The sequence below is a fragment of the Vombatus ursinus genome, unplaced genomic scaffold (assembly GCF_900497805.2).
Source record: "Vombatus ursinus unplaced genomic scaffold, bare-nosed wombat genome assembly UNPS02014935.1, whole genome shotgun sequence".
Lineage (NCBI taxonomy): Eukaryota > Metazoa > Chordata > Mammalia > Diprotodontia > Vombatidae > Vombatus > Vombatus ursinus.
Window position 1 is genome coordinate 3,091,104 of NW_020954713.1, and position 26,977 is coordinate 3,118,080.

Below are 26,977 nucleotides of genomic sequence, written 5' to 3' on the forward strand. Positions count from 1 at the left end.
ACAGAGGGGGCCTGGGTCTTTGAGAACAGACAGGGGCCTGGGTCTTTCAGAACAGATGGGACCTGGGTCTTTAGAACATACGAGGGCCTGGGCTTCAAACCTGCTCTTCTTATCCCACCCTTCAGCCCCCTCCTCTTTGACCTCTTCCTTCAAGGGCGCACCTGGGTGGGACTGAAGTCACTGTGTGTCTTTTCCTCCATGGTAAGGGAACTGCCTTTGAGGTCCTAAAACTCAGAGTAAGGCCCCAGTGACACATTAAAGAAGGCATGACAGATGGGGGTGGCCATGAGCTATGAAGGGTAATGGAAAGTCCCATGCTTTTCAAGACTAGGGAAGAAGGAAACCAAGGATGTGGAGGTGTGTAGGGTGCCTGCCAAAGACCAAACACAGCTTGGGAGACAATAGGGTGAAGGGGTCTTACTGCAGGGGCTGGGGCCAGGAAAACACTGCTAAAGGAGAAAATGCTAAACTCAACTTACAAAAGGACTTTTTTTTCAAGGACCCAATGAGGGATTATTATTGCCACCATTTTACAGATGAGGAAGCTGGGGCTCATCAAGATGAAGTGACTGGCAAAGCTTGGAGAGTTTTGAAGATGGCCACCATGCAGATTTTCCAGACTGCAAGTCAGCTCTCCATTGGCTTCCTAATACCTACTATCAGAGTAGAAGGGCAGGTCAAACCACCACCCCACGGCTCTCCCCACGGCTACCTCCCCTCTGACCCTGATGGAGACAATCCTGTACCCTGAAACCAAAGCCATGGAAAAGAGTGCAGTGACACCCGGACCACCAGCCCTGCTCCAAGTTGATGAGGGGAGCAATCCCTATGGAGAAGGGAGGGGTCCACCTTCCTCCCCACCGTCAACCCCAATCACTGAGCATGGTCTGCTGGACTTCCCCATTTGGATATCTAATCAATATGTCAAGCTAACCATGTCCAGAATTTCACTCATTACAACCCACCAGTGTCGATGGGAAGGTAAGCTCAAGAACCCTGGGAATGAAAGCACATGCCAGACCACTGCTGGTCCTCCTCCCATCCCAACCCCTGCAGCCATCCTGGGGGAAGTGGCCTTCATGGAGATACAGCCTGGACACTGCCGCTGTGGGTGCTGCAGCCACAGCTACTGAAGTCCCAGAAAAGAGAGCTGTCACTATCAAAGTTCTAGGCAGAAAACGGATTATGGATTATCTGTAGAAATAGCATTTTCCTCCTCTTTGTCACTGCCCCCAAGGAGCAAGGGACCTTTCCAACTGACTTCTAGTGTTCTCCCCATTAGCACGTGAGCTCCTAGGGAGCAGAGACTACTTTGCTTCTCTATTTGTATTCACAGTGCTTGAACAATCCTCCTTCCTCCCTTCCTGTTCTGTCTCTGGATCCATTTATCTGTTTGCTTGCCTAAAATGTGTATCATCTATCCTCTATTTATCTACATATCTATTTGTCTGTTTCTTTCCCTCCTTTCTTCCTTCCTGCAGGCTGACACCCAGGCCCCTGGTCCTTCCCCCTTACTTGATTGGTCAAGGGTCAGAGGGCATTGGGCAGGCAGGGTACAAAGCAGAAAATAGGGTTCAGATCACAGGGATAGTCAGGAGCAGGGAAGGCAAGCCTGGTTTCCCTTAAACAGAACCCTAAGTTCAGGGACACAGAATCTGAAGGCTTAGATGGTGTCAACCCTCACCAATAGATTGAAAATAGTTCTTCTGGGGCTGCTTGTGCCCTCAGATTTTAGGGACGCTGTTTTTTTCTTTGGAAAAGGCCTCTCTACCTCACGCTACCGCCCCACCAGGTCCAAGGAACAGCAGCCCACACTTTGCATGAAAGACACAGAGCAGAATTTGCTAAGGAAATGCATCAGGAAAATGAGGCCTTCGCTCCACCCTCAGGGATTTGCATGTGGTCAGGCCAGGGCTTTCCTCTGCAAACTGTGTGGTCAGGCAGCTCTGGGGCTTCACCTAGGCGAGTTCCTGACAAGTTCTGTCCTCTGACTAGGATGGAGGTCTCTATAGCAAAAGCTCAGGAGATAATTCCAGCACAAGAGGGAAGCTGGAGTGAAGAAAGGGCCTGGGGCAAAAGCGAGGCCTAACAGGTTCAAGGCTGAGGGGTAAACGGAGTCAGGGAACCTCAGACCTGAAGGCCCCATTGGATTATGGGCTTCCTGAGAGCAGGGATTATCTTCACATGGTGCTTTTACACATAGTAAACGCTTAATAAATGCTATTCATTCATTCTGCTTAAGGGGGTGGTATAGATAACAACCTGGAGTCAGGAAGACCTCAGTTCAAATCCATCCTCAGATATGTGTGACCCTGAGCAAATCACTTAACCTGTTTACCTCGGTTTCCTCATCTGTAAAACGGGGATGATAATGGTACGTACCTGCCAAGATTGTTGTGAAAATCAAATGAGATAAGATTTGTAAAACACTTTGCAAACCTTATAGTGCTATAGAAATACTACCTATTATTATTACTGTTATTACTTTGCAAGATGACTCAAATGGACCTATGATTTCACTGTCTCAGCTATGCCCTCCAAAAACGCAGATCATGACCCTTGCCCATTTCCTCCCATTAGTTCGCCCCAAGGGGGTCCATTCCTCCAATGTACTATGGCCTTCTTCACTTCCCTGGACCTAACTAACGGTACACCATCAGAACCCAGAGCTGTCAGGACCGCCAGCTCTTCCCGTGTGCCCGGCTTTTCTTCACTGTATATACGCTTCTCCTGTCTCATGCTCTGCTCCAGCTCTCATCAGTCCTGTAGTCCACTCAACAAACTCTCCACTCCCCTGCCTGATACATATTTTTAATTCTTCAGAGATGGCAGAATTCATGTCTCAGAGTCAGATAACCGCAGCCGTAGAATACCGATATTAGAAAGATGAGCCTTTCGTTTGAGGGTCATAAGGGGGAGCTTCGCGATTTCCCAGAGGCGAGCCAGCTCACTTGCCTCTGCTTGTTTAATTAAGGCCCAGCTCGTCTGTCTGCTCAGTCTGTCTAAGCTAATACCAAAACACTTACTATGGCTCTTTGAGGCTGGCCATTCAGGCAGCTTGGAATCCACCATTATAGTGCCCAGTCCACATTCTCCATCTTTCCCATAAGAAAAGCACAGGAGAATTTTTCCAGCAATTTACTAAAATCTAGACAAATATATCAATCAATATGCATTTATTAAGCACTTAACATGTGTTATTCTAGGTATAAAAAACACACGCACATTCAATTGGTGGGATTAAAAGTGAGTACCTAACAGACAGACAGACACCTGGTGGAATTAGGAGACGTGAGGGACCACGAGCTCCAAAAATCAGGGTGGCTATGTGTGGAGGGGGTTCATAATGTCTGTGTGGGTCTAAGTCATGGCTCAGGTTACTACTGAGATACACAATTAGTGGGTAAAAGTATAGGAACCTTGCCATCAGAGAGTTTGGCAAGGCCTGCCTGAATTGTACCAGCTGCTCCGGGTGCTGGTACCTACCCTTAAAGCCTTGTGGTGTGGTGGGTGTTCATAACACCAGTGTAAGCGTGGGTCCTACCATGAGCACCATGCTTCTCCAAGGGACACAGATGCCATGATACATGGCCAAGTGCCGGGCATGCACTCGACCTTCTCCTTCATTGGTCCCCATTGGCATCCCTGCTTAACACAGGAACCCAGGAGAAACCCCAACCAAGGTTGACGGGGTAAAAGAGCATGGCAGCTTCCTCTCCACCAGTGGCCCCCACTCCTGACCCATGAAGCCTTGGGAAGCACCTGATTCATCCCCAATAAAACAAGTACAGGTACTTGATCCTGAGTTATCTGAATGTAAGCTCCTTGAGGGGAGGGATTATTTGTGATTTTGTATCCCGGCACTCTGAGCTCAGTGCTTGGCATCCAGGAAGCACTAAATAAAAGCTTGTTAATATACAGTGGTGCCCACACTACCCAGCACTGCACAAGTATCACGGGATTATTGAAGGAAGACCTAGTACAACACCCTCATTTATCAGACAGGGAAACTGAGGCCCAGGGAACTTAAATTGTTTGCTTGAGACCACACAGGTAGTAACTGTTAGATGTGGGATTTGAACCCAGGCCCTCTGACTCCACAGCCAGCGTGCTTTCTGCTGCATCAGGCTGATCCCTGAGCTAAGACAGTAATGAATAGAGGCTCCTTGATCTGGGGGGAGGGGAGGGTTTGAGATATTGAGGTCTTCAGGCCCACTGGTCCCAGGGTCTCTCAGCTGTCAGCCTTGAGGCCCCTTGGGGGCTCTTCCAACATTGGCTGCTTGCCAAGCTTCCGTGTTTTCTTCTGACCCCATCTCGAGTATCTAGTCTATGCCCAGAGGCTTGTCCTCTGATAACTGTTTGCTAGTAAATTAGAGTTCCTCAGTGATCCCTGTTTGCTGTAGTGAGTATGGCAGAACCAGGAAAGGAAAACCTTCCCCAAGTCCTGGCTGCTGTGGGATGGGGAGGCCTCCACCTGACTGTAGGGTGGCTGTACTGCCACCTTGGACAGCTACTAGTGGTTAGACCACAGTCAAGTCACCGAAACTCCTGAGACCTCTATTTCCTGTGCTGTAAAATGGGGATAATAATATTTTTTAGCAGAATCTGGCACAAACTAGGTATGGAATAACTGCTTGCTTGACCGACTCAAAAGTTGTTGTGAGAGTCAAATGAGATACAATATGTAAAGTGCTTTGTAAATATGAAAGAGCTTGAAAAATCTCAGGTATATGAAAACTGATTGTAATTCTTTATTTGGACATAAAAAGACATTAAAGCTCCCCTCCTCCTTCTCCCTCCAGCTGTTAGACTCACCCTCTCCAAACTATACTAGGTCAATCTTGTATGTACATATTTTTTATGTGTTGTGTCCCTATTGGAATGTAAGCACCCCAAGGGCAGGAAATGTATTTGCCTTTCTTTGTTTTTAATAAATGCTTATTGATTCATATAGGACATCCCTTGCACTTGGCATACTGTCTTGCACACAGTAAGCACTTAATAAATGTCTGTTGAACTAAACTGCATTGTTTTGATTCACAAATATGGCTGTATAAGATGCTAACTTTTTGACAGAATAAAAGTTGATCGGCATGAGGAGAGAGGGAAAGGGGGAGAGGAATAGAAGGAGAGGGAGGGGGGAGAGAGGGAGAGAAAGAGACAGAGAGAGAACAGGAGGAGAGGGAGAAGAAGAGAGACTTGAGCATCTACTGGGTAAGGAGGGCGATCCTATCAACCCATCAGGAACTGAGAAGGGATTTGAAGGTCCCTACATGGTAGCTGGGAGAAGAGCCCCATCTTGTGGGCCTGAACCTTGGGGCCGAGGAGATACGAGCTCAGGAAGAGATAGGTCAGTCCATGATGAAACCAGTTAGAATTGGAAAAAGTCAAATGTGTGAGCAGCAGTGTGTCCCTGAGATTCCTGGGACTAGAATCCATTCTATTTCACAACTGAGTGGCTGATTAAGTATGGGACAGACAGCTGAGGATCCCAAGGGAGCAGCCTAGAACCCAGAGCAGGCATGGCAGGGGGGCCAAGACACAGCTAGGTAATACAGGGTTGGACTTGGGGGTCAGTAAGACCCGAGTTCAAATGCTGCCTCAGATCTTTACTAGCTACATGACTCTGGGCAAGTCACTCCACCTGTGTGCCTCAGTTTCCTCATCATGGTTGGATCCAATGAAATAAAAGGTTTTACAAACCTTAAGCACTCACTATACAACTGCTAGCTATCCCTTCCAATTTCCTTGAGTGTTGGCCACAGAAGTGTCCTCCTGAGGACTCCAACACCTTCCTCACCAAAGAGGTACAAGGTAGCCTCAGGCTACAAAACGGACAATGAGGAATAGGCCGTGGTAGGATGAGACGCTCTGCCTTGGAGAGAGACCTGGGCAGGAGATAACAAACCTGGGATCTAGCCCAGGTCGGCCAGTAAATAACTGTGTGACCCTGATAAAAAAATCACTTTCTCTCTCTGGGCCTCAGTTTCCTCCTCCATATAATGACAGCATTGGGCTTTCAATGGTCTCCAGAGGCTGCCCCCAGCCCTGAGAATTGGGAGATCTTATGAATGCTAAGGGTGGTGCCCACAGAGGATGGTCTGCTCTCTCTTTACTAATCAGCAAGGGGTCAGTGATGGAGGAAGGTGGTGGCTGGGAAGGGGGGAGCCTGTGCAGCCGTCTTGAAGGAACTAATCTATATGATAGCTGATGGATCTCCTGGCAGGGCCGGAAGCTGTGCCCCACTTTTCCATGGAGACGAGCTCCAGCCTGGGACCTGCCTACAAGGTGGAGGGGAGCAGAAGGCATGTGTATCTGTAGCCAGTAGCAACAGGGGAGTGGCCAGAGGGCTGGGAGTAGTCAGGCCAAGGCAGGGGGGATGGATAGCAGTGGACACAGTGAAGGGTCAGTCAGCAGTCCTGGTGGGTGTGGTCACTAGGCCTGAGTGGGAGATCAGGAGTCATGGGAGGAAGTCAGGGGAACAGCCAGGGGGCGGCCAGTTAGCAGGGTTTGGGAGGCCACACACAGGGCCAGACAAATCATCCTTTCAGTTGGACAGGCCCCATGGGGCCTGGTGTAAAGAGGCTTCAGCCTCCAGGGAGAGGCTGGGGGGTGGGGGTGCTGTCAGTTTTTTGATGGCCCCCTGCTGGGCCATCTGCTTCTGTTACTCATTTGTGTAGCAAGAGGGAGGACCAAGCAGAGGCCGCACCTGGGAGGCTTGGGCGGGGGGGCATTGTGGGAAAAGGGTTCTCTCTTAGAAAGGGATAAAGGAACATCCCCCCTCTACCCTACCAGGCTGGAGCGGGGGTGGGGTGGCAACACAGGCCCTACAGCTCCCAAAGCAGAAATAGCTCTGACCTAAACCCAATAGGAAAGACACAAAATTCAGAATACTGAGGCTGAAAGAGAGATGTGAGAAAACTTGCACCAGGCTTCTGGGGAGGGTCCCAAGGGGAGGCCCTGGATACCCCATCCTAACAGTGAGCTCCTGGGCTGACAGATGGGGAATGAAATAAGCTAGATTGCGGGAAGAAGAAGTTATAAGAGGATGATAATGATATGGACAGGAAAAAACAAAACAAAACATCGAAAGGCTTCAGAATGGGAAGCAATTCAGTGCCAAGTGTCATTTCAGGGGCCTGATAGTGAAGGATGCCTCCAGATACCAGGACAGAGAGGCGGTGACCTACAGGTGCTGAATGAGGCATACATTAGCAGAAATGCCTGAAGGTTAGGTTTGTTTCAAAGAAGGTCTATGTGTTCTATGTGTGTGTGAGTGGGGGGGAGGTAGACTTCTTGGGAAGTGACAGCAATGTTTAAAAAAAGTATAAATAAAACAATTACATTAACTATCTAGCATTTATATGTGGCTTTAAGGTTTGCAAAGCACTTAATGTATATTAGCTTATTTAAGTCTTACAACAATTCTTTGAAGTTGGTGCTATTATTATCCCCATTTTATGGACGGGAAAATGAGGTTGAAAGAGGTTAAATGATTTGGCCAGGGCCACATGGTTTAAAAGTGTCTGAGGTGGGATCTGAACTCAGAACTCCATGATTCCAATTATGGAAAGGACTTTAGAAGCCACCTTGATTGCAGAGAGGAGGAAACTGAGGCCCAGAGAGGTAGTGATAGGCAGAATTTGAACCCAGGTCTTGTGACTCCACAGACACACCAGCCCACCTTGGAGGAGTTTTCTAGCTCCATGACTGTGTGACCATGAGGGCAGGAAGGCATGCAGTATAGACCTACTGAATGACTGTTTGATAGTGCGGCTTTCACTCTCCCTGCCTTCATCCTTTATTCCTGGTCAGAGATCGACGTCAGCAGGAGCAGACTTTAGCGCCAACCTTGGGAGGAAGGCAGCCCTTGTAGGGGACATGTAGGGGAAATGTCCACAAGGGACAGTGTTTTCAAAAAGCCCACCAGGGCAGGGACCGTTTCCAGTCAAATTCGATACCAATACAACCAGGATTCTCTGGATATCAGATGCAACATTAGAAGCAGGAGTGACTGACATTCTTCTGAAGGACAAAGGAAGGCACAGGAGGAACAATACACAGGGAGAGCTGTCGGGCCCTGCTGCCATGAGATCTTCGAAAGTCAAGTGGCACCCTTTGGGTGTTGGCCTCAGAGGTATTTTTGCAGTGCTCCTCCTAGTGTGGAAGACAGACAGGTGTAAACCCTACAGAGCAAATTCTGGAACCAATGACCTGTTTGCCTCTGCAGCTGAGGCCAGAGAGCCACCAAAAGCTTCTACACTTTTCCACTGGGGACTATCTGTGCCCTGATTCTACTTTACTGGGAGACAGGAGGCCTATTATAAGACAACAGATTTCCAGGGTGGCTCTCAAAGATGAGAAGACGAGAGAGAGAGAGAGAGAGAGGGAGCGAGAGAGAGCGAGAGAGAGAGAGAGAGAGCGAGAGAGAGAGAGACAGAGACAGAGAGAGAGAGAGAGAGAGAGGAAACAGACTCCAGCCTGGAAGGGGTAGTATGTGCCATAGTGGAACTGGCAAGTATTTGGAATCTATCACTCCATGCATGACATGTGTGTTTAATGCTTTTGTGATTTTCCCCTGTTTTACTAGTCTAATTAAACCTTTAATCATGACCGAGTCACTCAAAACACATTTATTAAGCACCTACTATATGCCAGACCTTTGATAACTCTTAAGGATACAAAGAAAGACAAAAGAAAGTCCTTATTTGCAAGGCCCTCACATACTAACTAATGGGGGAGACAAGCATGCAAACAATTATGTAAAAACAAGATACAGACAAAGTAAACTGCAAAATAATCAAGGGAGGGGATGCTCTTGATTTAAAGGATAATGAGAAAGGCTTTCTGTAGAAGGTGGGATTTTAGATGGAACTTGAAGAAATAAGTGATGGAGACAAGGGGGGAGGGAGGTAGGGGCAGCTAGGTGGCACAGTGGAGAGAGCACTGGCTCTACAGTCAAGAGGACCTGAGAACAAATCCAACCTCAGATACTTTCTAGCTGTGTGACCTAGGGCAAGTCATTTGACCTTGACTGCCTCCAATAAACAAACAAACAAGTAAATAAATAAATGAAAAAAATATCAAGTAAGAATCCTCCTATTTAGGGACAGCTAGGTGGCGCAGTGGATAGAGCTCCAGCCTTGGAGTCAGGAGGAGGTGAGTTCAAATCCAGCCTCAGACACTTAACACTCACTAGCTGTGGAACCCTGGGCAAGTCACTTAACCCCAACTGCCTTAAAAAATAAAATAAAATAAAAGCCCAGTGGGATGGTATGAATTGCCATCCCACTGTGACTTCTCCCCATAAACACTGGGGTGCCATGAAGCCCCTTGGGATGGGGTCACTGACTCAGCTCTTGGAAAGTTAGCCAGTTAGTTAGCCAGCCAGCCAGGCCCAAGGCCTATTTATGGGCAAGGCAACCAGGGAAAATTTATAGGAACTTTTCATCCTAATTAGAAGCAGGATACTGTTTAATGGGAAACAGATCTGGGGGAAGAGTTGTAAGAAAGAAGAAAAGAAAACTAGAAGGAGAGGGAAAAGGGGAGAGGAAGAAAGGTGAGAAGGGAGAAGAATGGGGGAGATAAGGAAGAAGGGAGATAGGAAGAGGAAAAAAACAGAAGAAGAAAGAGAAAAAGAATGGTACTGGGGAGGCTGGAGGTCACTTTCCCTTTGAAATGAATTACCTCTATCTGACAAAGCAGACTCCAGTGCCACACAGACAAAGGAATCACACCTGGGGTGATATTTTAAAAGCATATATATGTATATCTTTGTATCCCTAAGTGTGAATGTATGAGCATGAATATAGAAGTTTATATGTGTTATGGCCCACAGGTCATTCCTAATGAAGCCTTCAGAGACCTGAATTCCCAGACCCTCCATTGATAAGAGCTGGTCTGTGAGTACGCATAAAAGTTGGTGGTTAACAGCAGACCATATGATAGCAAGGCCTGGCCAAATGTAATGCAGGACAGAGAGGGAGGTGGGGGAGGGGGAAAGGGGAAAGAGGAAAGAGGAGAACACGTGTAAGAACAGAAACAAACTGATCAGAGAAGGTTTGCCCATCCTAACAATAGGACTGGAGTCTCTCCACATCCCTCAATTCCCTCATTGGCTCAGGTTGCTGAGCTAGGACAGAGATCCACAGGGTGATGGCAGGTCTGCCCAAGACAGATTCTGTGGCACAGCTGCCTCCTCTCACCTAGATCCCATGCAACTGAACCAAAATGCAACTTGTAAGTCCCTAGGGAACCTAGTTTGTTGTATTCCACATAGGTCTGTGGCCTGAAGTGTGACCTGTCATGGTACCTGTGCATGGTCAGTCTGGCTCTTGGCCCTGGTCAGGGCACTCAAGGCTAGGGAACCAAGCAACCAGGGTCAAGATTACTCTCAATGTCAACTCATATTGTAGACAGAAGATGTTTCTAGGGCAAACACTTCCAGCATCATGGAAGAACTGACAGGGTCATTTAAAATGTTCTCAGCTCCTCAGATGGGAGCCCTTTAAGAGTTGGAGGCAGGGGTGGGGGCAGTGCCCCCTCCGGCCTGAGTTCTTTGCCACTGAGAGGGCTCATTTTAATAACGAGAGCTTTATAGGGGCATTCTAGGGAGTAGAGACAGTATCTTTGTCAAATTCCAGCTATCCACAACAACGTAAAAGTTAACACGGCAGGCTATGACCAACCATGATTCCAGAGGATCTACGATGAAAGACAGCACCCACCTCCTAACAGAGAGAGGTGTTGGGCTCAGGGTGCAGAGACACACACGTTTTGTGGCAGGTGTTCTTGTGATCAGTATAGAAGTGATCAAGCCCTCCCTCCCCTTACACCCCCAACTCACTCCCCGTGGCCTCTGGGGACAGGAATCACACCCTGGCTCATATGAAGTGACCACTGTGCTGATCCCCTAGCTTGAATTCTTCTGGTTTAGAACAAACATCTATACCTAACTCCCTGCTGACCCAGCCCACTTCCTGGTAGCCCTGAGGGTGTGCTTCAAAAGGCTCCGGGAAAGGGATCACCTTCCCCAGACCCAGCTGTGCACAAATGGGTAGATGTGTTTATATAGAGAGCTCTGACACACACTTGCGAGCACCTAATGTACAATTGATGACCACCTAACACATATTCGAAGGGCACCAAAACACACTTGGCCAGGATGCTCTTCACGGTGAAAAATTCCTCAGAAATTCACCACTTGCAGTCCCTTTGTCTTCTCCAATGGTGATGTAAATGGGAACTAGGAGAGAGGCAGGTCCAGAATAGAGATGGAGAGATGGGGGTGGGGCGAGAGGGGAAGTTGGGATGGAGCAGAGCAGAAGGGACAGAGATGGCAACTGGAACAGGGACGCGGCACCGTGCTATTCCTACCTTGAGTAAGCCCAGCCTGTACAGGTTAAAATCAGATCAAGATCCTTGGGCGCTGTCCAACCCCTACGTTCACACCAAAGGCTAGGTCTAACCATCTTTTACTATCGGCGAAGGAAGTTGGTCTGTGAACGCTGCCAACACAGGTGGGTGTCCCTGAGCACCCGGTCCCTCTCCAGCACACCACCCCCATTCCCTCATCCTCCCTCAGTGTCCCATATTGCAATGATCGGAAACAGACAGACACAAAGATGTTGAAAGAGACTTACGGAATAGCCTCGTCCTGAGAAGGCCTGCGCGGAGCTCTGTGGGAGGAAGGACAGTCACAGTCAATTACGGGGAAGCCACACCACAGGAAATATCAGAACTGCTGAGGGTCTAAGTTTCTGGTTGAGTTTTTTGTTAGAACATAAGCTCTTTGAGGACAGGGGACTTGGCCTTGTCTTCATAATCCCAGTGCCCAGCACATGAGAGGGGCTGAATAAATGCTTGCAGTGGGATTGCTGAAATGACCCAAGCCCTAGCTGAAGGATTTCAGGTACTGTACCTCTCAAAGCCCCTCAGTTCTAGATACCTCATGTTGAATCAGAAGGAACACTGGTTCTATGCCATTCCCCTGGCTCAAAAGCTTTCTGTGGCTCCCTACTGCCCACAGGGGCAAAATTTAAACTCCCCAGCATGGCACCTAGGGCTCTCTACCACCTGCCCTAACCTTCTGACTTTATTTCACATTATTCCCCTTCACAAACTATCTGCTGGAACTAAAGTGTACATCATTCCTATCTCTGTGAGGGGTGGCAGGTTAGTTCACTGGAGGACCTGGGTTCAAATCCCAAACTGTTACCTACTAGCTATGCATGAAAGGCAAGGCACTTAATGTTTCTGGGCCTTGGTAACTCATGTGTAAAATGGGAAGAAGGACTATCAGATGGTCTCTGAGGTTCCTCCTAGATATAGAGCTGTAATCCTATCATCCATCACAAGCCAGCTCAGGGACTATCTCCCCTGGAAGCTGGCCTCAATTCTCTTAAAAGTGACCTCTCCCTTCTTCAAAATTTCTTACACCACTTAAATCCGTCAACCAAAAATTATTTATTAAGCACCAACGCTGTGCTAGGCATTTGATCTAGAGCTGCTTCTTATATATACCCTTACACAGGGATCCCCAAAGCCTCAGTGCAGTTTTAAGTTGTTAAACCTTAAATGGATTTACTTTGCTCAAACAGCTTTGACACTTTAATAGTTGAACACTGCACTAAGACTTTTGGGACACCTTGTACGTTCTACCCTTCATTATATGTCCATGCTTTTTCACGTAAGATTCACTAAAGCACACCATTAGGTTGAAAGCCCTCTGAGGGCGGGGATGGTGTCATTTCACTTAAGTATTCCCAATACCTGCCTCCACATTTCATTGGAAAATTTTAATATTAAGTTTTATTGATACCTTTTGCGATTAAAGTGATTTATTGTTAGACTCTATGGCCCACCCGTTCCCATTCAGACAAAAGAAAAACAACCCATACACCTGCCAAATCCAGCAACAATTGCAATAGTTCCCACCCGTAAGCCCCCACTTCTCAATCAAAAGAAAGAAGAACACGTCACTATTGGTTCTCTGATGGCTACCACCATCAGAACCTGGGGTCGAACTGGGAATTATCCGGGGAATTATAATCTTGATGTTAGGAAAAGTTTCCCTCTAATTAGTCATCCCAAAGAGCATGATGTGTAGGGGAAAATGGGACCCGTCCCCACCCTTGGATATTTGCAAGCAAAGGATGGTGTACTGTAGGGAGATTCATTTTTGTACATGGAACGAACTGGACCATGTGACCAAAGATGTTCCCTGTAAGTGTGAGATGCTGCAGTTCTATGAGTCTAATCACTCAAGAGCAGGGGTCAGCAAACATATGATTTGGCTCACTGCCTTAAGAATGGTTTTTATTATATTTAAAAACATGCTTAGCTCCTATAAAAACAGGCTGTAGGCTGGATATAATCCCTGGACTGTAGTATGCAGACATCCTGCTCGAGTATAAAAGGATGTCCAGAGTAACGGGCCTTTTAAGAAATGGGTTTTTGGATTGAACAACTGAGTTGGGGGAGACCCAGCAATCAAGGACCTGGATAGGGAATGGGGTAACCCAAAGGGAGGGGGGTTGGGAAGGAGAGGGGTGGGTGGGGTGGTGCTGGGTTGGAGGAAGGATCGAAAGGGCTGACACTTGGCTGGACCCTCTCCCACGTGGAAAACGCCCCCCTAAAACTCACAAGTTGATTGTGGTTTCTACCTACTAGAAAGTGGAAGTGAGAACTAGGGATGGAGCAGGAATGGAGAGGGAGAAGGGAGATGGAGGAGTGAGCCTGAACAGAAGTGGGAATGGAGCTTCCTCCCATCTCAAACAAAGCCCCCCCAACCACCAGTCTCCAGATCTGACCTAGAAATTCCAGTGCTCTCTCTCTCATACAGTCCCTCCAATCTGGATTTCAGCCTGCACTATCAGGCCACCTCTTGCTGACCATTAACAAGGTCTTAGTGTTATGTAAAACTTTTGATTTAAAGGGGCATGGTACAAAATCCCGGGCTCCAAAAGGAAAGACACTGAGAGACAGCATGGGGCCGTGGAAAGAGCTGGGGACTTGGAGCTAATGGACCTCGGTTAAAATTCTGGTTCTGCTGCTTAAAAGCTGGGAGGCCGAGGGCCAGTTAATTATTTGCTAGGGCCTCGGTTTTCTCTGCTGTCAAGTGAGAGGACTTCTTTTTTGACTCTGAAATCAATCATCCTGTGTCCCCTCTAGTTCCAAATCTGTGAGCCCCTGGTTCCCCATCTGGCAAAGGAGGTGGTTGAGCTAATGGCTTTTGAATTCTCTTCCTGGTCCAGAACTATACCTCCCCTCTGGACCCAGATGGCTCTGGAGAAGAAAGTGAGGTTGGTGACTTTCCACAGCCCCGCCTCACTATAATCTGATTTACTTGCAAGTCACGTCATGACATCACCTCCCTGATGTCATGGTGCTCTTTGAAAATGAAGGACAAACAGCAAGATGCCTCCCCCTATAAAATGTAAGCTACTTTAAGGTAGGAACCATTTTCATTTTTGTATCCCCAGTGCCTAGTATGTGATGATGATGATGGTGATTGTGGTGGCTGTATGGCGCTTTAAAGTTCACAAAGATCTTTACAAATATTATCTCATTGGATTTTCACAACCACCCTGGGAGGTAGGTGCTGCTATTTCCCCCATTTTACAGATAAGGAAACTGAGGCAAACAGCTCTGCCCACTTGCTGCAGTCACAGGTCTAGGTAAGAGTGTCTGAGACTGGATTTGAACTGGGGTCTTCTTGACTCCAGGTCCCTTCCCTATATACCCATACTACACTAGCTGTCTAAGTAAAAGCTAAATAAATGTTTGTTGAGTGATTGATCTTATTCCATAATGGCAGCAGAAGATACAAACGAATACTGAAAGGGCTGGGAGGGACCCAAGGGGCAGCAGCCGGATGCCAAGGAGGAGTAAATTTCTCTGCTGCTGTTTGCTAATGAGTGGTCCTGTGGGAGGATTCAGGCACTGGGGGAGAGGCCCTGCCTTCCCAGGGTAGACAGAAGGCCCTTTTCAGAGTGAGAAGCTCTGCAGGATGGAGGGGGGTGGACCAGGAGGGACGTGCTTCTTTGGAATAGTCAAAGCCCAGCTCTGAATGGCCTCACTGCTCTAGGGTCAGTCCTGTTGAACCTAATTGATTCCTCCTCAGTCCTGCTGAGAGCTGGGTTTCATTCATTCCCCTACAATCTATTTCTCCCCCCACAGCCCAGCCCAGCCTCACAGAGCCCTGTTTAGACCCAGAGGGTGTGTGTGTGTGTGTGTGTGTGTGTGTGTGTATGTGTGTGTGTGGGTAACATTTGGAGTTTTCTTGGCAAAGATATTGGAGGGGTTTGTCATTTCCTTCTCCAGCTCATCTTACAGATGAGGAAACTGAGGCAAACAGGATGAAATAACTTGCCCAGGGTCATACAGCTAGTATCTGAGGCTGGACCACTCTTCCTGACTCCAAGCTCAGCATATTATCCACTGCACCACCTAGCTGCCCTAATAAAAAGAGACAAACTTAATCTGAGTACCTGTGCACCCACCCTACCCCGTAGGAGAACATAAGCTCCTTGAGGGCAAGGACTGATTTGTTTTCATCTTTGTATACTTGCGTAGGCAGGTAAAAACATGGAATATAACAAATGACCCAGAATCAAAAATGAAGAACCCCCAGAGGGGAAATGAGAGGCAGCAGTAACCAACAACTTGAAAAGAACGTGAGGAAAAGTCGTCATCTAGGAAACGTGCTGTAGGAAGAGAAGATGGGCCAGTCCTTCGGTAAGGGACAGCGGGGCCCAGCAAAGACAGCCCATTGCGACTGGTGCAACGTCAGGAGAAAGTTCACGGAAAGCAGGATGGGAATTTATAGGAGGGCCTGGATAAGAGTTGCACGAGACGGGCCGGCCCTGGCTTTCGATCCTCAAAATCAATGAGATCCTGGATCCGTGCGAATGAATACGGCAGCAGCCCAGTCTTCTCTTATATTGGCTGTGTGACTTCATTGATGATGATGATGATGATGATGATGATGCTGTTGATATTGAGAGGCTTTGGATGAAAAGAGTGGTCAGAATCCTGCCTCTGAATGGACTGTGTGAACTACAGGTAAGTCACTTTACCTATTAAGTGCCCAGATAACTCTCCAACACTATAAAAGCTGCAGAGAAACTGCTGACTTTTACTGGTTAAGGGAGTTTCTCGTTGGAAAAAACCAGCACCAAAGGACCTTAACTTGGGTTCCATGAACTTGTTTTCTTAAAAAGAACATTGATTACTATATTTCGATAAAACTGATTTCTGTTGTAATTCTCTCTCTCAACAATTTTTATTAATGTTTTCTCTTCCTTACAACAACATAGTAGCCCACCTTCCCCTCCCTGGGAGCCATCCTATATGGCAAATAGTATTTTTTGTTAGAGAGGGGAAAAAAAGTCAGCACGATGGACTGGTCCACAAACATGTGCAGTGTTTATACCTGTGAACCTCCCCCCTTCTTGAAGGGGTAGGCTTGGGTGTCTTCTCATAATACCACGCACTTGAAAGCATTACTGTGAGTAGGCGTCCTAGTCATCACCAGACTGCCAGAGGGGCCCAGGGCACACAAAAATGGTTAAGAACCACTGCCCCAAACTAGTCTTCTCACACCTTCCATCAGAGTACTCCATGATCCAGTGACACTGGCCTCGGGCCGTTCTTGCATGAGACTTTCCATCTCCAGACTCTGGAAAGCTCTGCTTCCTCATCGCTGCCTTCGAGGCTCAGCTAAAACCTCATCTTCCACAGGAAGCCTCTGCTCTGAGAGGACGTCCAGCGTATCCTGTCCATATCTTATTTGCAGGGAGTTGTTTGCATGTTGTCTCTCCAACAAGACTGTAAGCTCTTGGAGGGCAGAGATTGTTTTTTGCCTTTGCTTGTATCCACGTGCCTGGCCCACAACAGGCACTTAATAAATGCTTGTTGACTGATGATAAACATTTATTAAGCACCTACTCTGTTCATACTTTGCCAACTCCTTTACTTACATTATGTCATTTGACCCTCAAGGCAGCCTGGGGAAGACAGGTGCTATTACTAGCTCCATCGTATAGATGTGGAAACTGAGCAGCAGAGAGGTCAAACAGTGTCTGTGCTTTTCTGCTGGCTATCCCCCGTCCTGAGATAGCTCATCTGAGTCTCAGAATTCCTGGCTACCTCCAAAGGTCAGCTCAAATGCCACCTCCTACAGTAGGTCTATCTTGAACCCCCTAAGTATCTTCAATCCCCAAATTACTTTACAGCTATTTTGCATATTTTAAAATTCAATTTTCTGTGTACATGTGATTTCTCAAAAGAATGTAAACTCTCTGAAGGCAGGGACTGTTACATTTTTGTCTCCGTATTCTCCGGATCCTAGCATTGTACCTGGACACACAGCAAGTACTTAGCAATTGCTGACCAAATACTGAATGAATGACTTGCCAGGGGGTCATAAAAGCTGCTAGTGTCAGGTGGAATTTGAATCCAGGTCTTTCTGACCCCCAGTTCACAATTCCATCCACATGCTTAATAACTAAAGCCTGCCCAGCCCTGCTGGTCCAAGGAGATTTTCTGGATCTGCCCCAGTGGGAAACCACAGCTCATGCTAGCTCAGCCTGGAGGCATCTGATTCATTGCATTTTATGTGTGGAATAATTCTGACAGATGCCAGGGGCTTGGGGCTCTGGCCCCTGCCCGAGAGGAAAGCTGCCTATTCCCGGAATATTTGTCTCAAAGGCAAAATAGAAAATTTATAGCAGTGGGCGGTACCCGGCTTCTTACACAGAGAACCGAATGGACAGACATTTTTGACGTAAGGGAGCAGGTCCTGAGCCAACACTCCTGACCCTTGGGGGATGGAGGATTTGCCAGAGGTAGGAGGCCCTGGACCAGACTTAGGGGAATGAAGGATCGAATGAGCATGATCAGAGGTCACCAAGGCCAGGCTTCTCTCTTTCCCTAGAGGAGGAAAGCTGATTTGCCAAGATCACACAGCCTGGAAGCGTTGTCTTAGGAGGGCACCCACAGCGTCAGATGGCCCAGAGAGGTGGAGGATTCATGGCTCTGGCCAGTTACCTACTGTGGGACCTAAGTAAGTCCCATCACTTCTAAGGCCCAGGTTCCACATCTATAAAAAGTGAAGAAGGTAGGGCTATATCCCAAAGAGATCATAGAAATGGGAAAAGGACTCGTACAAAAATATTTATAGCCACTCTTTCTGTGGTGGCAAAGAATTGGAAATTGAGAGGATGCCCATCAGTTGGGGAATGGCTGAACAAGTTGTGGTATATGAATGTAAAAGAATACTATTGTGCTCTAAGGAATGATGAGCAGGCAGACTTCAGAAAAACCTGGAAAGGCTTGTATGGACTGACACTGAGTGAAGTGAGCAGAACCAGGAAAACGTTGTACACAGTAACGGCCACGTTGTGCGATGACTAACTTTGACAGACTTAGCTCTTCTCAGCAACCTTTGCATCTCCAAAGGTCTCATGATGGAAAATGTTATCCACATCCAAAGAAAGAACTATAGAGTCTGAATGTAGATTGAAGCATGCTATTTGCTCTTTTTTTTCTTCTATTGTGTTTTGTTTCTTCTTTCTCGTGGTTCCGCCTATTGGTTCTAATTTCTCTTTATAACACGACTAATGTGAAAATATGTTTAATATGAATGTATATGTAGAGCCTATATCAGATTGCTCGCCATCTTGGGGAGGGAGGAGGAAAAAATTTAAAACTCAGAAGCTTATGAAAGTGATTGAAAATTAAAAATTAAACAAATTAATTTAAAAAAAAAACCAAACAGAAAAAAAAGCAAAGGCTGGATTGGATGGTGTCTGAGGTCCCTTCCAGCTCTATTCTGTGATACTATGATTTTAAGAACGGACTAGAAAGTGGAGAGCCAGAAGGGTGGGGAACATGTTAAGAGACTTTCGCAGTCCAGGACAGAAGAAAGGGAGCGCTGTAGAAGGGGCACAATCAACAGGACTTGACAACTTAGGCAAGTCCCATAGGCTCTCGGGGCCCCAGTTTCCCCATCTGCAAAATGAGGGGGTTGAACTAAATGGCCTCTGAGGTCTCTTCCAGCCGGCCGGCTGCGGGGAGAGAGGGATGGCTCTAGGATGAAAAGTCCTGCCGCCTCCCAGGGTGCATCAGGAGCCTCCTCCAGGCTCCTGCCTGTCCCCTCCAGCAGAGTTCTCTATGTCACCACAGCTTAGGGGGTAGGGAAGGCCGGTCCAGCTGTTGTCCAAGTGCCCTCCCCTGGTCCCTAAGCCCCTCTGGGGAGGCTTTCTTACCAAGCCCTCCCCCGCCCCCCACCGAGGCCCCACCTGCCAGCCCTGTCCAGGACCAATAATTGGCAATTTGGTCCTCTGCTCCAGTGCTCACACTGAGCCCTAGCTGTGCCTGGAATCCGTCTTCATTCATCAGGCCTGGGCAATTAGGCCAGAGCTCCTGCTAACTAGGGCAGTCCTCTACCTCTCCAGCCCCCAACACACGCAATTATTACTCTACGTTCCCATCTTGTGGCGACAAAATTGAGAATACATGACAATTACCCTCAGTGGCTCTCCAGCCGCTCCCCCCCCCAGCCCAGCCTTCCCTCAGTGCCCCCATGGCCCTCATTATCTGAATGGCCCACCCTCCCCAAAAGTCCCCATTATCCGGGAGGGCCTGCCCTCAGGTCCCCATTATCCAGATGATACCTCCCACCCCCCACCATGGCCCAATTATCAGGCTGCCCCACCAACCCAGTCCTATTTAAATGATAATGAAGGAAGAGTCATTCAATTCGGTCTGGGAGAAAATCCGTTAGCCCCAGCCCTTGTTAAGCTGATGAGTCAGGGCAGAGAGGCCTTCTTTTAAAGGCTTTAGTGGACTCAGATGCCCCACAGGCCCTGGCACAACAGCCAGAACACAATTGGTAGGAGCCCTGGGCCCCAAACACTCTGAATGAGGTCACTCCCCTGTGCCCCATTCCCCCGCAACTCCTGCCCTCCATCCCCAGGTGGGGAAGAAAATCCTGTTTGGGAAACAGGCCAAAGCTTTGTCTGACCCCCGGGGACACAAGGATAGATAGGCAACGGCTCTGACCCCCAGACACAGATGAACCGTCCCTGACCAGACTGCCACGATAGACAGGTCAACTGTCTTCCTGGGGCAGGTCTCTAAGACTGGCCAGAAAGGCTCCTAAAATCCATCAAACCTAATGGGAATAACTGGATTCTGCTGGGGCACCTGGGCCTAAAGTCTCCCACAGATGACCCACGACCTCTCTATGCAGCCTGTTCAACGTTGGGACATCTCCCATTGTTAGAAAGTTTGTTCTAATAGCCCGTGTCGACGGGCCTCTTCTTGATGACCACCCATCCGTCCCTATTCAGTGCTCAGAAGTGGTTCAGAACAGGAGCCTAATCCCTTCTCAGCACCACAAGCCTTCAAATACTTGGAAAATACCCCCTCGTCCCCCTTGTCTTCTCTTCTCTAGTCCAGGCTGGCCACACAGGCCCAGGACTTTCGACCCATCCTCACATGTGGGGCAAACACAGCCTTGTCATCAGGAAAGAAAGACAAACTCAATACCAAGTGATTGGGGGAAGAGAAAAGAGTACTAACAATCATGGGGACAAGGAAAGGCCTAACAGAGGGAGAGGACTTGACTGGAACCCAGATGTAGACCAAAGAGAAATGAAAAGAAAGAAGGAGGGGGATTTAGGCAGAGAGCTCCTAAGATAGCTAGGTGGGGGCAGTGGATATGGTGATGGTTCTGGAATCAGAGAGACTCGACTTCAAATCTGACCTCGGGCACTTCCTGGCTGTGTAACCCTGGGCAAGCCATTCAACCACTTTCAGTTTCCCCATCTGTAAAATGGGGATAATTACAGTATTTCCCTGTTATGAGGATTAAATGAGATAATACCTGTAAGTCACTTAGTACAGTGCTTGGCTCTTAGTAGGCACTTAATGAATCCCTTCTTTCTCCCCTAAACCTTGGAGAAAGACATGATGAATGGGGATGGGGAATGGGATTGGGGGGGGAGGGGCGGGGAACAAGAGTTTGAGTCCTCATTCTTTGTCCAAATCAAGCTGCTGGCTTGTCTAACGATGATTTTACGCTCCAGATAGAGGAGTCAATACAGAGAACTGCTCTTGTGGACTTGATTCAAGTAATAGGAATACTGGAGAGGGAGCTGGGATACAGAAGCAAAGCTAGGCATCGTCTCCTATACTGTCTAGATTTGGGGATGGCATATTGCAAATCACTCAGAAGAGAGGGAGGCTACCTCAGATTAAAAGTGTTTGCAAATTCAGGGAAGAGGAAGTAAAAATGACCAAACTGTGTGCACCCTCTGACCCAGCAATATCATTACTAGGGCAATTAAACCCACTCCCACCCCCTACTGAAAAGATCAAGAGGAAAAGGACCCACAGGTACAAAAATATAGCGTGTCCCAAAAGTCTTAGTGCAGTTTTAAGCTATTAAAGCTCTAAACTGTGCTGAGACTTTGGGGACACCTGGTATTTATAGCATCTCGTTTTGCGGTGGCAAAGAACCTGAAATGGAGGAGGTGCTCCTGAACTGGAGAATGGCTGGACACGTCGTGGTAGACAAACGGGATAGAATATTACTGTGCTCTAAGAAATAGTGAAGGGGACAGTTCCAGAGAAACCTGGGAAGACTTGTATGAACTGATGCAAAGTGGACTGGGCAGAACTAGGAGAACAATTTATATAATGACTAAGCAACTCTGAAAGACTTAGAAACTGATCAACGGGACTTGCCATCATTCCAGAACACATGATGAAACCACCACCAACGCCATCGTCGTCACTATGACTGATGTTGTGCTGTAACGGTTTACGAATCACTTTACAAATATCTCATGTAATCCTTAACAACTCTGGGAAGTGGGTGCTGTTATTAGCCCCATTTTATAAACATGGAAACAGAAGGCAAACAAAGTTTGACTTGCCCAAAGTCACACAGTTAAGTGTCTAAGGCATGATTTTCTCAACTCCTGTCCAATGGTCTGCACTGTGCTACCTAGCTGCCCACCTCCAGACGGACAGATGATATCAGAATACACACCGTGACGTAATTTTTTTTGGGCAGGGCCAATGCAGGCTTTTTTTTTTTAATCTTTGATTATATATATATTTAACAGAGAATTTTTATGTTTCTTGCTTTTCCAATGGAGGGGGTGGAAAGCAGGGGTTGGATCTTCATGAAAATGAAATAAAATTACATTTTAATTTAAAAACAATGGGAAGCTCTCAAGAATTAAGTTCTAAGGAAAAAAAACAATTCCGAAGAGAAAGAAAAGTGAGGGTAGGCAGATTATCTAAAAAGACTGATATGAATGCAAGAAAAGTCAGCCAACCAAAATCAGAGAGCAGATAATGGAAAATGAACACAAAGATTTGACAGTATGGTAAGTCTAGTGTCAGGAGCGCTAAAACCCAGAATGAATGGAAGCTGCAACTAAGATTAAGGAGACTGCAAGGGCTTTGTTTGGTTTTTAAATATAAACCTTGAAGAGAAAAAGAGGACGATCAAAAAAGGAATAAGGCCAATGCTCAGTATGCCTGGGACAGTGATAGAAGATAACAGAGAGAAGGCAGAACTACTCAACCCTTACTTAGCTTCTCTTTTCTCCCCCACAGAGAACGACTTCTGGATTGAGAATGTCTGAAACTCAAGATAAGGAGAGACCGTCTAGATACTCTCGAAGACTGAGTCACCAGGTATAGATGATCAGGGCAGCTAGGTGATGCAGTGGATAGAGCACCAGGCATAGCATCAAGAAGACCCGAGTTCAAATCCAGCCTCAGATACTTCCTAGTGGTGTGAACCACGGCAAGTCACTCAACCTGGTTTGCCTCACTTTCCTCATCTGTAAAATGAATTAGAGAAAAAAAATGGCAAACCACTCCAGTATCTTTGCCAAGAACAACCCAAATGGGGCCATGAAGAGTCAGACAGGACTCAACAACAACAAATGGATGATCAGGATCCAACACGGCTACAAAATGGCAGAGGTTTTGATGAACCACTATCAGTGATCTCTGAAAGACTTTGGGGAACAACAGGACTTGAGAAGGGCAAATGTTTTCCTGTTACAAAAACGGGAAAGGCAAGAATCTGCAACCCATCCAGTGAGGGCGTCCCTAATTCCTAGCAAAACTCTAGAACGGATTATTAAAGGGAAGGTTTTGTAATATCTCGAGAAGGAAGCAGAGATCCCAAAGAGTCAACACTGCCTCGCCAAGGACAAGTCATGCCGACTAACTTAATTTTGTTTTCGGATGGGGTTGTTAGACGGCAGACTGGAGAATGCCATAGATTTGGTTTACTTAGATTTTAGTAAAGTACTTGATATAGGATTCATAGGGATAAGACAGAGACAAAAGCTACGACATAATATACTTAGGCGGATTTACAACAGCTGGTATGGCCGGACCCAAACAAAAGCCAGGTAAGAACAGAATGGAAACAGAATAAAAGCAGTCTACAATCTCCCAGAGGAGAGGGTCTACTCTTTGCATCCCCAGAGCCTCGAACAGTCTTGAAATTCATAAATACTTAATGTCTCTGTACCTCAGTTTCCTCATTTGTAAAATGGTGTGTGGGAAGGGTCTGACTACATGACTCCCTCAGAGAATGTTTGTTGGATTTCTTGGGTCTATTAAAACCCAAAGTCATTATTAAATGACTCCATATTCATTTGGCAGGAGATCCTTAGTGAAGGGCCCAAAAGGTCTGTGGTTGGGCCTGCTCTATGGAATGCTTTTTATCAATGGCATGGATGAGGGTAGACATGCCGTGCTTATCCAATCTGCAGGGGATGAAAAGCTGGGAAACCTCGTTAACACACCAGATGACACTGTCAGGATCTAAAGAGATCGAGGCAGCTAGCAGGACTTAATCTACTAAGAGGAAATCAATGGGGATAAATGTAAGTCTTGTATATAGGATTAAAAAAATCACCTTGGCAAGCACAAGAGGTGGGAAAGAATGCCTAGACAGCAGCTCACCTTGATGAATTCTAAGAGTTTTAACAGACTTCAAGCACACTCTTTCTCCCTCTCCTACTCTCTCTTCTTCTCTCTGTCTCGCCTCTTCCTTAGTTCAAATTTGTCTTCAGTAACTTACTAGCTATGTGACTCTGGGCAAGTCACTTAACCCTGTTTGCCTCAGTTTCCTCATCTGTAAAATGAGCTGGAGAAGGAAATGGTAAATCAGAGTTGGACATGTCTGAAGATGACTAAGCAACAACAAATATATAGGAATGTGTACACACACACAAACAAACACACACACACAGAGCTACATTCAGAAAGGCAGGAATTGGGAGGTGATAGTACTTTGTTCTGGTCACATCATAGCTAGAACTCAGTGTGACATTGAAGAAGTTCTGGAGGGGCAGCTAGGTGGCGCAGTGGATAGAGCACCGGCCCTGAAGTCAGGAGGACCTGAGTTCAAATCCGGCCTCCGACCAACACTTGACAGTTACTAGCTGTGTGACCTTGGGCAAGTCACTTAACCCCAATTGCCTAAAAACTAAAAACTAAAAACAAAAAACAAAAAAAAAAAAAAAAAAGAGAAGTTCTGGAAGGGGACATCACTGCTATATTCAAGGAGGGAGGTCAGAAGGAAGAATTGTTTGTTATATTACCCTCGGTCCCTGAGAGTAAAAATAGGAAGAGTGTGGCAGACTTAGGATTGAGGTCAAGAAGGCCTTCTAGAATAATCTGAGCCCATGGGGCTCTGAATGGGAAGGTCTTGGGAGGGCGCAGGCCCTTTGCACACAAAGTTCCCCTGCAGGACCTCGCTCCAGACATGCTGCGCAGCTTCCAGGACAAACTACAAACTCCTCAGCCTGGCATCAAAAGGCCTCTTCAACGGAGCTCCCATTTTCCTTACTCTCTTTCCTGTCTCCGTCCTTGCTGACCCGGCCCACTCATTGTTCCGCAAGCATGACGCTCCCTCTCTCAGATCCTTGGCCCACATTCCTCTGCCTGACATCTGTCTCCGAGAGCCCTCAGCATCCTTCAAAGCACAGCCCAGGAGCTCCCTCCTACAGAAGGCCTCTCCTGAACCCCTTTGTTCTGAGGTCTGTCCCTCTTGAAATTACTTGGCAAAGTGCGTGGGAGTGAGGGCTCTGACCCCCAAGAGATGTCTGAGGGAAGCTCGAATTCCACAGTGATGGAAGGGTCCTGACCCCACCGAGAGTGTGTGTGTGTGTGTGTGTGTGTGTGTGTGTGTGTGTGTAGAGAAAGAGGGAGGAGAGGAGAAGGAGAGGAAGGGAAAGAGAGAGAGAGAGAGAAGGAGGGAGGGGGGAGAGAGACACAGAGAGAGAGAGACAGACAGACAGACAGAGAGACAGAGTAAGAGAAAGACAGAGAGAGAGACAGACAGACAGAGAGAGAGAGACAGACAGACAGACAGACAGACACAGAGAGAGAGGGAGGGAGACAGAGAGAGACAGAGATCTGGCTCCCAAGGAAGGTGCATCCCTCTACTGTTCCCAGCTCTCTGTCCCTTAATCTGAACCCAGCTCAGTCTTTCATGATCCTTAAATTCAATACCCACCACAATGATGACATGGCCCTCACTTCCTGTCTTTCCAGACCACCCCCCTCCCCCCGACCCAGACGCACTGAGTGCCTCTCCTGCCTCAGTACCCTGTGACCTTCAGACCCCTGAGGCCAGCCCTAACAGCACCCATCTGGAAGACAAGAGTCAAATCTAGGCCCGCTGACCCGAGCTGACAGGCACAGGATCAGACACATGTCTTCAGCGTGGCACCGTCGAATAAATATTGGATTTGAAGATGGAGACTGGGTTTGAACCCCAGCTTGGCTTGTTACTGCCTGTGTGATCTCGGGGCAAGTTCCTTCCCTTGTTTGGGGGCCCGTTTCTTTCTCTAAAATGGGTCAGATGCCCTACAAACGCCTACCATGAGCTCTTCTGCTGGGAAGGCCGGAGGCCCTAGAGGCTGGGTCAGTCCCCCCAGGAGGGAGGAAGGAGAAGGTGAGAAAGGAGGTGGCAGGAAGCCTAGGGTCTGACTTCACCAGACCCAGGGGAAACATCCTGAAGTCAAAGAGAACAGAGGTCAAAGCAAAATTGGCCTGTGTGGGGCTCCTTCCCTCTCCAAAGGAAAACAGCTCCACTTGAGGAAAATTTTTCTAATGAACTACAGCAGCCCGCCCCCCCCCCCTTGGGGATACCCCCCCCCCCCCCCCCCCCCCAAGTCAGTCCCACGGATGTCCTAGGGGCTCAGACTCTGGGGGGAAAAGCAAAACCGTGCCAAGTTAAGAAATCCACTAGCACTAAAGTGACTATCTACTACTAAGTGGAGAAGGTAACCAGGGCTCAGAATACAGGACACAGACCCACCTAGCCGAGACAGAGGCTAAAGCATGGAGGAACTGAGAGGAGGGCAGACACTGGAGGAAGAGGCTGAGGGCCTGCAGAAGGGAGAGGGATGAAGGCCGGAAGGCAGGACCTAGAGAAGGGCCCGCAGGGCTGCTCGACCAAGATGCTGGGAGGGCTTGGGAGGCTGACAGAACAGAACACAAGCTCCTCGAGGGCAGGGACAATCTTTTGTCCTTGAACTTAATAGATGTTTATTAACCATTTCTAATGTTTCTGTATAACTTTTATAGGGAGACAGCCTGGATAGAGGATAGGCTCTGGAGTCAGGAAAACCTGGGGTTCAATTCCTGTCTCTGATGCTTTCTGGCTGTGACCTCTTGGCTTCAGTTTCCTCCTCTGTAAACCAACCTCAGGGTTATCCTAAGTATCAAAAAAGATAACATTTGGGGCAGCTAGGTTGTTCAGTGGATAGAGCACCAGCCCTGGATTCAGGAGGACCTGAGTTCAAAACCTCAGACACATAACATTTATTAGTCATGTGACCCTGGGCAAGTCACTTAATCCTGTTTGCCTAACCAAAAAACAAAACAAAACAAAACAAAAGAACATACATAGTATTTAACT

General features: G+C 47.5%; 1 protein-coding gene across 1 annotated transcript in view; it reads right to left on the bottom strand.

Moving 5' to 3' along the window:
* FBRSL1 (fibrosin like 1) overlaps positions 1–26,977 on the bottom strand; it is a 317,105-nt gene that overhangs the window by 140,129 nt on the left and 149,999 nt on the right. Inside the window, 1 exon segment of the mRNA XM_027844057.1 lies at positions 11,643–11,678. Within this exon segment, the coding sequence (XP_027699858.1) occupies positions 11,643–11,678 (36 nt within the window).